We start from the raw sequence: 13,348 nt of genomic DNA on the forward strand, positions 1-13,348 counted from the left end.
TACATAGCATACTTGGGATAGAAAGTTATCCATTTTGCATCTTATAGGTTGTGCACAAGTGTCGTATCCGCCTATTGAGCAATCGTGCTAGCGTCTCTCTTGAGTTGTGCAACACGAGCGTTTTCCGTGGATTCCACATTTTGTGCTCATCCTTGGTTGCACGACCCCATTTATCTATCCGTGTGTGTGTTTCCGTGTGCCACATATTGCTATTGGTCTACTTGTTTCACTTGCGAATTTATGAATCTCTTTCAACATTATTGACTCTTGCTAACATTTTGCACCAAATTTTTGTGCCACTATCCTCACAGAGCTCCACCATAAGCCTTATTTGTGTAGGTGTGAGAAACCGACAAGAATTGGTACCAATTGTGCTATTTCCTTGTCCACATTGGAGTGATCATTGATCCACTTTCAACTTCGGTCAAGGTACATTTGGTATTCGTTCTTCTCTTTCTACCACTCACATTTTTCTCTTGGAGTGATGGATAGACAAGGCATTTCATCTTCGGTCTACAACAACAACGACGAGTTCGATGCCACGAACAACTCCATCGACGCCAAGATGCAAGCTCAAATGGAGGAGATCAAGGCCCTCATCAAGTCCTACAAGCGGTCTTCCTCATCTTCGAGAAGACGCTCAAGAGCACATGCCTCCGAGCTACCATCTCCGGCAAGATCACATCGGCATCGACACCATCACCAACAAGGACGTGAAGGTCAAGAGCTCAACGACTTCACCATCCCCCTTGGCATCTTCGCCAAGCGACTTCAAGGCATCTTCGCCCACAAGCACCTCAAGAGAAGCTCCCCAAGCTCAAGTCCACGACTTCCACGAGCTACTACGACCTCGACATCGACCACGCGATTCCTTTCTATGGGACTCAAGAACCCGAGGAGTATCTCGAGTGGGAGCATTTGATGGACGACTACCTCAAGCTACATCAAGTTCCTCCCGAAGATCAAGTGAAGTGCGCCATAAGGAACTTCCACGACTTCGCGTCCACATGGTGGCTTCACGCACCTTCGGAGACCTACGACATGAGTTGGCCCAAGACGAAGAGAGCTTTGCGGCGAGAGTTCGTGCCTCCAACCTACATGGAACAACTTCAACGCCAATTGGAGTACACCATCCAAGGATCCAAGTCCATCGACGAGTACTTCAAGGAGATGAAGATTGCCTTGCGACGAGCCGGTCTGGACGACCCCATTTCGATGAAGTTCCACTTCATGATGGGATTGCACAACGACATCTCCAAGACGATCTTCCTCGCGAACTACAAGTCCCTCGACGACAACTACATTGGTGCTCTCAAGGCGGAACAAGGACTCGTGAAGGCCAATGCTTCTCCACCCCAAGCTCACTTCATGACGACCAAGCTCCATGAGAACGAGCATGAGGCTAGTACCACCACGATGTCCAAGCCCGACGAGCTCCAAGACGATGCTCCCAAGTTCGACTTCACCGCCATCCCTCTTTGTGGCATTGATGGTGCCGAGTCTACTTCGACTCTTTGTCAAGACGGTGCGGCGACGACTACGACTACGGAGCCATTTGAGGACCAAGCTTTGAAGGCGAGCGACATGGTGACGAGCAAGGATGATGCTTCCATCTTAGGAGGCGAGAGTGATGATGTGCCATCTTCGGCCTTCATCCACGGCGACGACAACGAGACGGTTGAGCATGGTATTTTCCCTTCGACCACGGCGACATGTGATAATTTGAGTGACTTTAGCCACCATATTGAGAGTGAGAGTGACTTCACCACTAGCCCCATATGTGATGTGTTGCCACTATTCCCATGTGAGGAGAGCCACAACCCCCACCACTTGGGTGAGATGAGTGACTCCACCATACGTGAGATTGAGTGCACCTATTTTGTGGGAGTGAGTGAACCACCACATAGAGAGTGAGATAGTTAATAGGTCATGTTAGGCCACTTTCAACACTAACGACTTGACCTCTACCTCTATTGTGTCTTCTCATTTGGTGCTAGGTCCCATCTATGATGACGCGCCGACTCGCGATGACTTCGTCCTCCCTTTGGACAAGACGATGGCCAAGGTGGAATATGATGCACCCCCCCACATGGTTCCATCAAGATGAAGATGACCACCATTTGGTCTTTCCCACCTCACCTACACCACTTGAGTGGAATGAACAAGGTAACATAGGTGAAGGTGATGCTCTAGTCCCACTAGTGGACATTCTTGACATTGATGGCTTGCATGATGTTGATCCCCCTATTGGCATGCTTCATGCTAGTATGATTTCCCCATGCGATGATTTACCCATTTATGATGAGTTTGATGATTGTCATGTGGAGTCTATTAGTTGTGATGCCATGTTGCATAGGATTTCTTGTATGATATATATGCCTTGTGTGTTGCATCCAATTCTTGGATTACTTGTTCCTCTCACATGTTTGGTTGCAACAATGTCATCACTTCACATATGCCATGTCCCATTGATTGCTACATGCTTGTCTTGATTGCCTCACACATAATGAACAATTGCTCTTTCTATTGTGTTAAGTGCCATACTATCTTCACTACACCCTATGCACGTTATGCTTGGATTGTCTTGCACTTGACCCATGTCTTTAGACACTTCATTTTACTTGGTGTTGTGAATGATTCCTATGCCTACCATCGACCATTTGTCGAGCGCTTTATGCATGATCGCTATGACCGTGAGGTTGATGCTTCTTCTCTTATTACACATATTTGCATCACTACCTCACATTTACATGCTTGTTTCCATGATGTCCTTCTTTGTGCTCAATTTATGTGCTTACGTGTCATGTCACAATCCTTTGTCACACCATATGCTATGCTTGATGACAACACTTGTTGGGTGAATCACCTCTTGAATGCTTGGTTTTGCACTAACGCTAACCGCATTTGTTTTTCCAAGTGTTTGTTCTCCTTGCTCCTTTTGAAGGAATCACGAGACGGTGCGACATTGGAGAGTGCCCATTTCAAGCTTCAAGATGACGAGAACTTGGTGATCGACCACTACTACACGGCGACGCCATCTCTTTCTCATGGTGATTTGGATTTCGATCCGAGGTCGGATCTTTCCCAAGGGGGAGGGGAAGATGTGGAGCATCCTATGGACATCACCATGTCAAGAGTTCATTCGGCAAGTGACACGTGCGACATCTACTTCACATACATAAAGGTGAATCCTCTCCTTTACACGTGCTCACTTGACCCCTTCGAGGATGGTATACTACTTGACCCTCCATCGTGCATGCATAGGTATTGTCGGAGCTTCACGGATGACGAGGAGGAGTGCAAGCGTCAAGGATCACCTACACCATCCGCGAGGGAAGCGTGGAAGAGAAGGAAGAAGAAGCCTGGACAAGCTTCTGGAAAGCCCGAAACTTCCGGCCCTGCTGCACCGAAGCCGTCCGAGAGTGTGCCAACTCTCTGGATAGCCCGGACCCTGCCCGGACCTTCGCCCGGAACTTCCGGCCCTGCCTACGCGCAGACACTCGGGCCGAAGCCCATGTACCCTTTCGCCCCTCACTTACCCCTTTGTGGACCTAGACTATATATACTCCTCCACCTCCTCCTTTCTAGGGTTAGCGTTGTGATAGCTTATTTGAGAGATAGAGCTATGCTCATCCATATCGGATCTCCTCCGTGCGAGAGACTGCGGCCTCTTCGGAGAAGATCCCTTTGGATTCAAGCCCCTTTCTAAGGGAAGATCCCCCCGTGGATTCAAGACCTCCTCACGGAGAAGACCGGCTACCCTTGTATCGTCCTTAGTTGTCCGTGGATCGTGTTTCTCTTATGTATTTGAGGATCTAGCAGATGTGTGACTTATTCTTGTTGGTCTAGTGTTTCTCTTGTGTTCCCCTTGTGTTTTCCCTCTCTTTCCACCTCATGTTCTTCACGGGATTCCGCTCCTATCGTGAAAGATCGGGCCACTAGGGTTCTACCCTACATCAAAACATGAAATGACATTGATTTGCAAAGGAATCTTACTACTTAATGTCATTTATCAAAATGAATCAATTTCTAGACCGTGTCTTGTTATGTTCCCTTTTCTTTTATTTCCTTTTCATGAAAAGGTCACTGTGCAAAGTACCAGTTGCATAACTTGATAAGCTTTTACTGTCTCCATCCTCTTTACTTGTTTCCGAGTTCACACACAAAGACAGTCTACATTCTCCAATACACAACTTTGTCCACTAGTTTTTCTAAATATATATTAGCAAAATTATAAACACATAATTATGAATGTAATTTCTAACAAATATGATGATGGCATTCAAGGTGAGAAAGACTTATTAATGACCAAAGTTTAAAAGGTACACCCGACATTCAAAGTAATAACGATTTGAGAACAGAGGGAGCAAGGTGTAACATAAATTAAATGAATCAGCAGGAATTAAATTATTGGGTTCGTATACCTCGTCAATAGTGCAATTCCCTGATGTTTGCATATGCATACCATTATTTGAAGGTTGCTGACCATTCCTATATGATCCAGTCCCCTCCTCTTTCCCTTCTGAGCAAAAAAGACTAACCCCATCAATTTTCTTGTAAGGGGGCCATGGGTCCCTATTAAAAAGTTGCCGTGCTGCTCTTTTCTCTTCAACGAAGTGCAACACTTGCTTTGACATTTCCATTGGAATTTTCGGGCAGCTGTTGTCAGTAAGATGAGCCTTCAATGTAGTTACCCCACCACTTCGACATAAATCACACCACTTGCACTGCCACCGTTTTTTATTTCCATCAAGATCCACCGCATGCTCCCACCCAATATCCCTTACCCCTCGTAGCAACAAGGGAGGCTGCAAAACAATGTAAAACATGGATCAGTACAAGGTTACTGGTAGTGCTCAGCAGATGCACACAAAAATTGATGAGATGTAAATACAAATAATCAGGACAAGGATTTTGTGCTCATGGTTGGGTTTGTACTTATTTTGATTTGTGCATTTCAAATGAGCTTGGGAATATCATAGATGTAAAGAGATGCTATAGCATGTGCACAAGCAAAACAATGTACAAACATATGACAGTTTGTGCACTGTTCTTAAAAGATGAAAGAGGGAGAATGTTCTCGCCGAACATATTTTCACAAACTTGTCTGTTTTGACAGTGCATGGGTGATTTTTTATTTCAAATCACACTCAGCAGTGAGCGCTAGTCTTCAAGGGTACTAAATCCAGAAATTTCACAATCTCACAGTGATAGTTTGACATTTTTATGTTTACGGATGGCTTTATGGTGTCTTGTTAAGTTTAATTGCCTTTGGTTAATTCTAGATTTTCTGAGGTACCACTGCAGATTTGAGCTGAAATCAGTTAGGTGTTATAACATACCCATTCCAGGTCCACAGGTGCATGAACCTAAAGTAAGCATCCCAGCGAATCAACTATCCAATAATGTGATTCTTTATAACTCCAGATGAAACATTTGTTCATCATGAACAGAACCATTCTATTACTCCTTTATGCTAAATTAGCTAAACAAATAGTAGGTGTCACTCTGAACAGAAAATAAATTAAGGGGAAGGTACACTTATCCCTTTGTATACCCTAAAAATGGTAGGCTCCTGATGATCCGCATTTGTCAAGTTAGTGCCTTCTTCAAGAATGTAAGTGTCTATTCGAGTTGGCACCTCTAAGTCAACAGGTAAAGGATCCTTCTCAGCCTTGGTATCATCAGCAGAGCTCCTGGTCACACTGTTGACACCATTCTGTGCAGCTCGCGTCTTTCGTCTCTCTCTTTTCTTCTGCAAATGTTCCCTAATATTTTCAGCAACATCTGCTGGAACCTTTGGGCACATTTTGACATCCAAATCACCAGCAAGATGCCGTTTGAGTCTAGACACACCACCACCATACCTAGTCAGGTGACAGTACATACACTTCCAGTGTTGTCTGTTTTCATCAATCATTATGCCGTGCTTCCATCCAATATCCCTACTTTTCCAGAAAGTATCAGTAACCTGCAAAAAGTTATGATCTCTTGAACAATGATACAGAAGTAGTAAGATCAACTTTGCATTATATATGCAAATATAAGTAGCTCATTCAAGTCAGAATAAATGAAGGCCCTGAAATAGAGTTTAATAGGTCAGCAAGAATGTCACTTACTGAAGAAAAAGATAGAAACAAAATTAAAAGCTGGCAAAGTAAAAGGTATAGTTTTAATCTATGCAACACCAACACGGATATGTGACGAATTGGACAAGGGGATACTTACATTTTTATAAATGCTAATACACAGTGGTGGATTGACGCTGGTGATTTGTATTAGTTTAATATTAACTCTCCCGATACTTGGTGGACATGTATCCAGCATGTATCCATATAACATAGGGTATCCGACAAGATACGCCAGGTTTTGCATGTTCTGTTATTCCATTTTCACAGGTTTCAATACTAGCTGGAGAAAGGAAAAGTTCCTCCATGCTACTCTGTTTGACCGACAAAACAGATTGGCAAAGATACTACTCAATGTTTTTCTTTTCTTTTTTCCAAGAAATAACCACTCAAGCTTTTGACACGGCAAACTCAAATGTGACACTCTTTTACCATTAGCAAAGTAATTTCCAGATTGCAAAAAGCAAAAGCTAAATGTTGCCCCCAGCAAATTGCTTGGCGAGCATAAGATACTCTGTAACCAGAAATTTGCAGTCATGGAGACCAAAAGCATATAATAGACCACTGATAAACAAGCTCTTATACTTACTCAATTCTTCACCCATTTGATTACCAAGGTCAAGTGGTAATCCTGGAAAATTCATAAGGCTTTGGCAATATGCACCCTATCACTGCTGCCCTCCCGCAGTCATGCAACTACCAAGTTGATGCCACTAATCCATTCTAACAGGCCAAAATAAAATCTTTGGCTAGCGTAAAGCCCTAACTATGGCACATTACAACTGAAGTCTCTTTCTAACTCAGCACCATGTAATACACAGATTTCAGTTGAAGATTACACCTGCTGCTCCGGCACATCCACGGGCTTGGGCTCAGGCTCTGGCTGACGGCGTCTCTTGTATGTGCGCAGAGCCTCCTGGGACGACCAATCCCTCAAATGCATCTTGTCATTCCCTTTGTCCTTGTTGGCATCCATCTTCCACCGCCAGGGTTTCGGTCAAGAAACCAAATATTCCTGCATGCATGCCAACCAACATCCTCAGAACAGAAAAAAAAAGTTACTGAGAAAAGAAGCTGCACTTGCAATTAATTCCCAATCCAAAAGACCGATCAGAAAGATTCGAGCTCTCCCCCCCCCCCCCCCCCCCAAAAAAAAAAAGAAGCTAGCACCAAGAAAGTTCAAATTTTGGGGGAAATAACACGGTCAAAGCCGCGGAAAAACATGGCTCCGATCCCCGAGCAGTACCTGAAGAAGGCGACGCCGACGCCGTGGGGGGAGCTGGATTCAGGTCGGAATTCAGGAGGGTTCGGAGGTAGAGGGGGATGCGAAAAAGAAACTGCTGGTGCTACAAGCGAGGCGAAGAGACGAGAGGAGGAAAGCTGTGCTTGTAATGTTGGGTATAGACAAGCGTGAGGAAGAGAGGAGACTGACAAAAATCCGGCACCACTTGGTGGGAGTGTTTACTGCTGCTGCGGCCTCCCCTTCCCTTTGCTCCCTTTCCAAACCATCTGTAATTAGAGCATTTCAATAAATGATGTAGATGCAAAAAGAATCAATTTTTTACATTTTCGAGACCCAAAAACCCTCCTCTAACAGATGACATAGATGAAAAACATTATATCTTTACCTCCTGAAGATGTAAAATACAATACCCTGCCATGCAAATTTGCATCTCCACCCACTAAAAATATAAAAACGCAATCGCGCGCCAATTGCCATTTCTTTTTCCTTCCTTCCCTTCTTCCTCCCACCTCCTGCCGCACCGCCGCCGCAGCCGCCCACCACGCCCCGCTTCAGTCGCCTAGATCCTGCACCATCGCTGCCCCCGTTGTCGGCTCCGACGTTCCTCCGCCGTCGGTCGCCACCTGACGCGCTAATTTCCACCACCCACCGCCGCCCGATTCGGCCCCACCGCCGCTCCTCTGTCGGCCGGCCCCTGGTCGTCGCCATCCCTCCGCCAGCCCCCGGTCGTCGCACCTGTAACGCCCTTGATGCGGCTATATCTCCCACGTGTCGAAGCACGACTTAGAGGCATAACCGCATTGAAAGCAATGTCGCAAGTGAGGTAATCTTCACACAACTCATGTAGTACATAAGGGAAAAAGATACATAGTTGGCTTACAATCGCCACTTCACACAATAACATGAATAAAGCATTACATCAATCAGATACAAATAAGGTCCGACTACGGAACCAAAATACAAGAAGAACCCCAAATGCGACAAAGGACCCCGATCGAACCCAACTGGGCTCCACTACTGATCGACTAGAACGAAAAACAACATAAAGGACAAGATCTTCATCGAGCTCCTCCTGAGCTTGGTTGCGTCATCTGCACAGTCTCGTCGGCACCTGCAAGCTGGTTTTGGAAGTATCTGTGAGCCACAGGGACTCAGCAATCTCGCACCCTCGCGATCAAGACTATTTAAGCTTATGGATAAGGTAAAAGTATGAGGTGGAGCTGCAGCAAGCGACTAGCATATGTGGTGGCTAACCTGTTCGCAAAAGAGAGCGAGAAGAGAAGGCAAAGCACGGTCGAGAAAGTATGATCAAGAAGTGATCCTAAACAACCTACGTCAAACATAACTCCAACAACCGTGTTCACTTCCCGGACCCCGCCGGAAAGAGACCATCACGGTTACACACGCTGTTGATTCATTTTAATTTAAGGTCAACTTCAGGTTTCCTACAACCGGACGTCAACAAATTCCCATCTGCCCATAACCGCGGGCACGGCTTTCGAAAGTTCAAATCTCTGCAGGGGTGTCCCAACTTAGCCCATCACAAGCTCTCACGGTCAACGAAGGAATAGACCTCCTCCCGAAACATTCCGATCAGACTCGGTATCCCGGTACAACAAGACATTTCGACAGGGTAAAACTAAACCAGCAACACCGCCCGAATGTGCCGACAAATCCCGATAGGAGCTGCACATATCTCTTTCTCAGGGCTCACTCAGATTGTCTTAGGTACGGGTAAGACAGCCCAGAGTTGCCCCTGGTGGCCACCGGCAGCTGACAGGTGGACCAACACTCAGAGGAGCACTGGCCCAGGGGGGGTAAAATAATGATGACCCTTGGGCGCGCGACCCCCAAGGGAAAAGAAAAGGCTAGGCGGCGAATGGTAAAACCAATGTTGGGCATTGCTGGAGGAGCTTTACTTAAGGCAAACTGTCAAGGGGTTCCCATTATAGCCCAACCGCGTGAGGAACGCAAAATCCGGGAACATAACACCGATATGACGGAAACTAGGGCGGCAAGAGTGGAACAAAACACCAGGCATAAGGCCGAGCCTTCCACCCTTTACCAAGTATATAGATGCATTAATTAAATAAGATATATTGTGATATCCCAACAAGTAAACATGTTCCAACAAGTAACGACATCACCATGTTCCAATAAGGAACAAACTTCAATCTTCACCTGCAACTAACAACGCTATAAGAGGGGCTGAGCAAAGCGGTAACATAGCCAATCAACGGTTTGCTAGGACATGGTGGGTTAGAGGCTTGGTTTAACAATATGGGAGGCATGATAAGCAATTGGTAGGTATCGCGGCATAGGCATAGCAAAAGAGCGAGCAAACTAGCATAGCAAAGATAGTAGTGATTTCGAGGGTATTATCATCTTGCCTGAAATCCCGCAAGGAAGAAGAACGAGTCCATGAAGAAGCCAAACGGAACGTAGACGAACGGGTCCTCACAAACACGATGTTACCGGAACCAACCCGAAGAGCAAACACCGGAAAAGAAGCACACAACATAGTAAACAACCAACACAAGAACATGGTATGATATGCGGGATGCGGTATGCGATGCATATGCATGATTTGACAAGGAATGCATGAGCCAGGCCTCAACTTGGAAAACCAAGTGTTCCACTGGAAAGATGAGATGAAATCGCTTGAAAACGATATAAAGAACTCCGGAATCGGAGTTACGGTTTGGAAATGGCAAGCGATTCAAATATGGCACCGGTCTGCGATTTACAGCAAGTAGCCCTCTAAATGCAATGAGATGAACATGCTACAACACCCAAACATGACAGCAAAATACATGGCAGGGATGCATTCAAGATGCTTAACAAAAGTCTAGCACTGAGCTACGGCCAATTTGTAACGCCCTCGATGCGGCTATATCTCCCACGTGTCGAAGCACGACTTAGAGGCATAACCGCATTGAAAGCAATGTCGCAAGTGAGGTAATCTTCACACAACCCATGTAATACATAAGGGAAAGAGATACATAGTTGGCTTACAATCGCCACTTCACACAAATACATAAATAAAGCATTACATCAACCAGTTACAAACAAGGCCCGACTACGCAGCCAAAATAAAAGAAGAACCCCAAATGCGACACGGTCCCCGATCGACCCCAACTGGGCTCCACTACTGATCAACTGGAAAACGGAACAACATAAAGAACATGATCTTCATCGAGCTCCTCCTGAGCTTGGTAGCGTCGTCTGCACGGACTCATCGGCACCTGCAAGCTGGTTTTGGAAGTATCTGTGAGCCACGGGGACTCAGCAATCTCGCACCCTCACGATCAAGACTATTTAAGCTTATGGGTAAGGTAAAAGGTATGAGGTGGAGCTGCAGCAAGCGACTAGCATAAATGGTGGCTAACATACGTAAATGAGAGCGAGAAGAGAAGGCAAAGCACGGTCGATAAAAGTATGATCAAGAAGTGATCCTAAAACAACCTACGTCAAGTATAACTCCAACAACCGTGTTCACTTCCCGGACTCCGCCGGAAAGAGACCATCACGGTTACACACGCGGTGATGCATTTTAATTAAGTTAAGGTTCAAGTTATCTACAACCGGACATTAACAAATTCCCATCTGCCCATAACCGCGGGCATGGCTTTCAAAAGTTCAAATCCCTGCAGGGGTGTCCCAACTTAGCCCATCACAAGCTCTCACGGTCAATGAAGGAATAGACCTCCTCCCGAGACATTCCGATCAGACTCGGTATCCCGGTACAACAAGACATTTCGACAGGGTAAAACTAAACCAGCAACACCGCCCGAATGTGCCGACAAATCCCGATAGGAGCTGCACATATCTCTTTCTCAGGGCACACTCAGATGAGACATCCTACGAATAAAACCAACCCTCAAGTTGCCCCGATGTGGCCCCGCAATCTACTCGGTCGGACCAACACTCAAAGGAGCACTGGCCCGGGGGGGTTAGAATAAAGATGACCCTTGAGTCTGCAGAACCCAAGGGAAGGTGGTAGGTTGTTAGTGCAAATGGTAAAACCAATGTTGGGCATTGCTGGAAGAACTTTACTTAAGGCGAACTGTCAAGGGGTTCCCATTATAGCCCAACCGTGTAAGGAACGCAAAATCCAGGAACATAACACCGATATGACGGAAACTAGGGCGGCAAGAGTGGAACAAAACACCAGGCATAAGGCCGAGCCTTCCACCCTTTACCAAGTATATAGATGCATTAATTAAATAAGATATATAATGTGATATCCCAACAAGTAAACATGTTCCAAGCAAGGAACAACATCTCCATGTTCCAATAAGGAACAAACTTCAATCTTCACCTGCAACTAACAACGCTATAAGAGGGGCTGAGCAAAGCGGTAACATAGCCAAACAACGGTTTGCTAGGACAAGGTGGGTTAGAGGCTTGGTTCAACAATATGGGAGGCATGATAAGCAAGTGGTAGGTATCGCAGCATAGGCATAGCAAAAGAGCGAGCATCTAGCAAGCAAAGATAGAAGTGATTTCAAGGGTATGGTCATCTTGCCTGAGATCCCGCAAGGAAGAAGAACGAGTCCATGAAGAGACAAACGGACGTAGACGAACGGTTCCTCACAAACGCGACGTTATCGGAACCAACCCGAAGAAGCACACCGGAAAGAAGCAGATAACATAGTAAACAACCACCACATAGACATGGCATGATGCACAAACAATTATGATGCATGTCCGGTTTAAAGAAGCATGGCATGGCAAAGTGCACAAACAAACTACAAGTTAAGTGGAGCTCAATATGCACGGGTTGCATATTGACGGAACACCACATCAATTATTAAGTTCTCTCTCGTTTATGTACCCAACAGATTAAATGTTGTTAGTAAGGCAAGAGGTGAAACATAATTAAACTACCTAACTAGGCAAGTTTAAATGAGGCCAAAACAACAAACAACAAGTCCGGAAACTCCTCATATGCCTTAGTAATTTATTGCAACAACAATTTAAACATTTCAATTGTTGTTATCATGATGCGGATGACATGGACAAGTTTATGCAATTTTATGAAAATGTTGACATGAGCATGTTATGAAGCATTTGTCGCCGTGGTGGAAGAAAGGGGTGCCACGGCAACGAATCCGAAAATGATGCCACGACAACATATCGGTTCCGGTAGCTCATGGAGATACCGGTGCAAAAGGAAGCGTGCGGATGTGCGGAACATGCTAGAGATGGTGGGGTGCTCCCGACTACCGGGTTCCCACGGGTTAGTGGCATGGAAACGAGTGACAATTCGGACACGGTGCAAACACAAGCATCTCATACATCACACAACATTCGATTCACGGGCGTCGTCTCGGTGGTTATACCTTCCAAGGGAGCATTCTCGAGCGGTTCGAGTTCGTAGAGGAAGTAGTTGTACTCGCGACGGCGGTAGTGGAAGTAGACGTTCTCGCACGCTCTAGGGTCGACGGTAGAGGTTCTCGCGATCTCGGCGACGGTAGTGGAACATGACGATCCGGATAGGGTACTTGGCAACATGCATGTCGTCGGTAGCTGTGCACAATCGTTGTCGGACTTGATGGTTTCGAGGTCTTCGGACATAGTGGTACATGTTCATTTTTCGGAGAGGTACATGGCGTTCTTCAGTACTTGACGTTTTGCTATCCGGGTCTTCGATGACGGTCGATGTACACATGACGTTGGGGTACTTGTCGGTCCATGAAGTCGATCTCCGAGGTCTTGCCGGATCCACAGCGACGGTTGTTGTTCACTCGACGGCCCTCGGCGGCGGTAGTCGTACACGGTTCGTAGAGGTACTTGATGTATCCAAAAGGGTATTTGGTCTTCGGTCATAGGTACTTGACGGTCGTCAATGTTGCATGTGTGTACATCGGATCAGGGACTTAGCGAAGAAACAAAAACCCGAAGGCGCTGCTTGTTGGACTGGTGACAGAGGTCAACGAGGAGGTCGGGCAGGAACTCACCAGGCAGCACGGGA

General features: G+C 46.1%; 1 protein-coding gene across 5 annotated transcripts in view; it reads right to left on the bottom strand.

Moving 5' to 3' along the window:
• Nucleotides 1-7,595, bottom strand: part of LOC125543874 — a 28,716-nt gene extending 21,121 nt beyond the window's left edge. For 2 of the 5 annotated variants that reach the window (XM_048707364.1, XM_048707363.1), the window contains exons 1-4: nucleotides 7,375-7,593; nucleotides 6,970-7,143; nucleotides 5,558-5,971; nucleotides 4,425-4,808 (exon numbers count right to left, since the gene is read on the bottom strand). In XM_048707364.1, coding sequence (XP_048563321.1) covers nucleotides 4,425-4,808; nucleotides 5,558-5,971; nucleotides 6,970-7,104 — 933 coding nt within the window. In that variant the 5' untranslated portion in view covers nucleotides 7,105-7,143; nucleotides 7,375-7,593. Of the gene's footprint in view, nucleotides 1-4,424; nucleotides 4,809-5,557; nucleotides 5,972-6,969; nucleotides 7,144-7,374 lie in introns of all 5 variants that reach the window. The other 3 variants (XM_048707367.1, XM_048707366.1, XM_048707365.1) reach the window with 3 other exon arrangements.
• Between the last annotated feature and the right edge of the window lie 5,753 nt (nucleotides 7,596-13,348).

The sequence above is a fragment of the Triticum urartu genome, chromosome 3 (assembly GCF_003073215.2).
Source record: "Triticum urartu cultivar G1812 chromosome 3, Tu2.1, whole genome shotgun sequence".
Taxonomy (NCBI): Eukaryota; Viridiplantae; Streptophyta; class Magnoliopsida; order Poales; family Poaceae; genus Triticum; species Triticum urartu.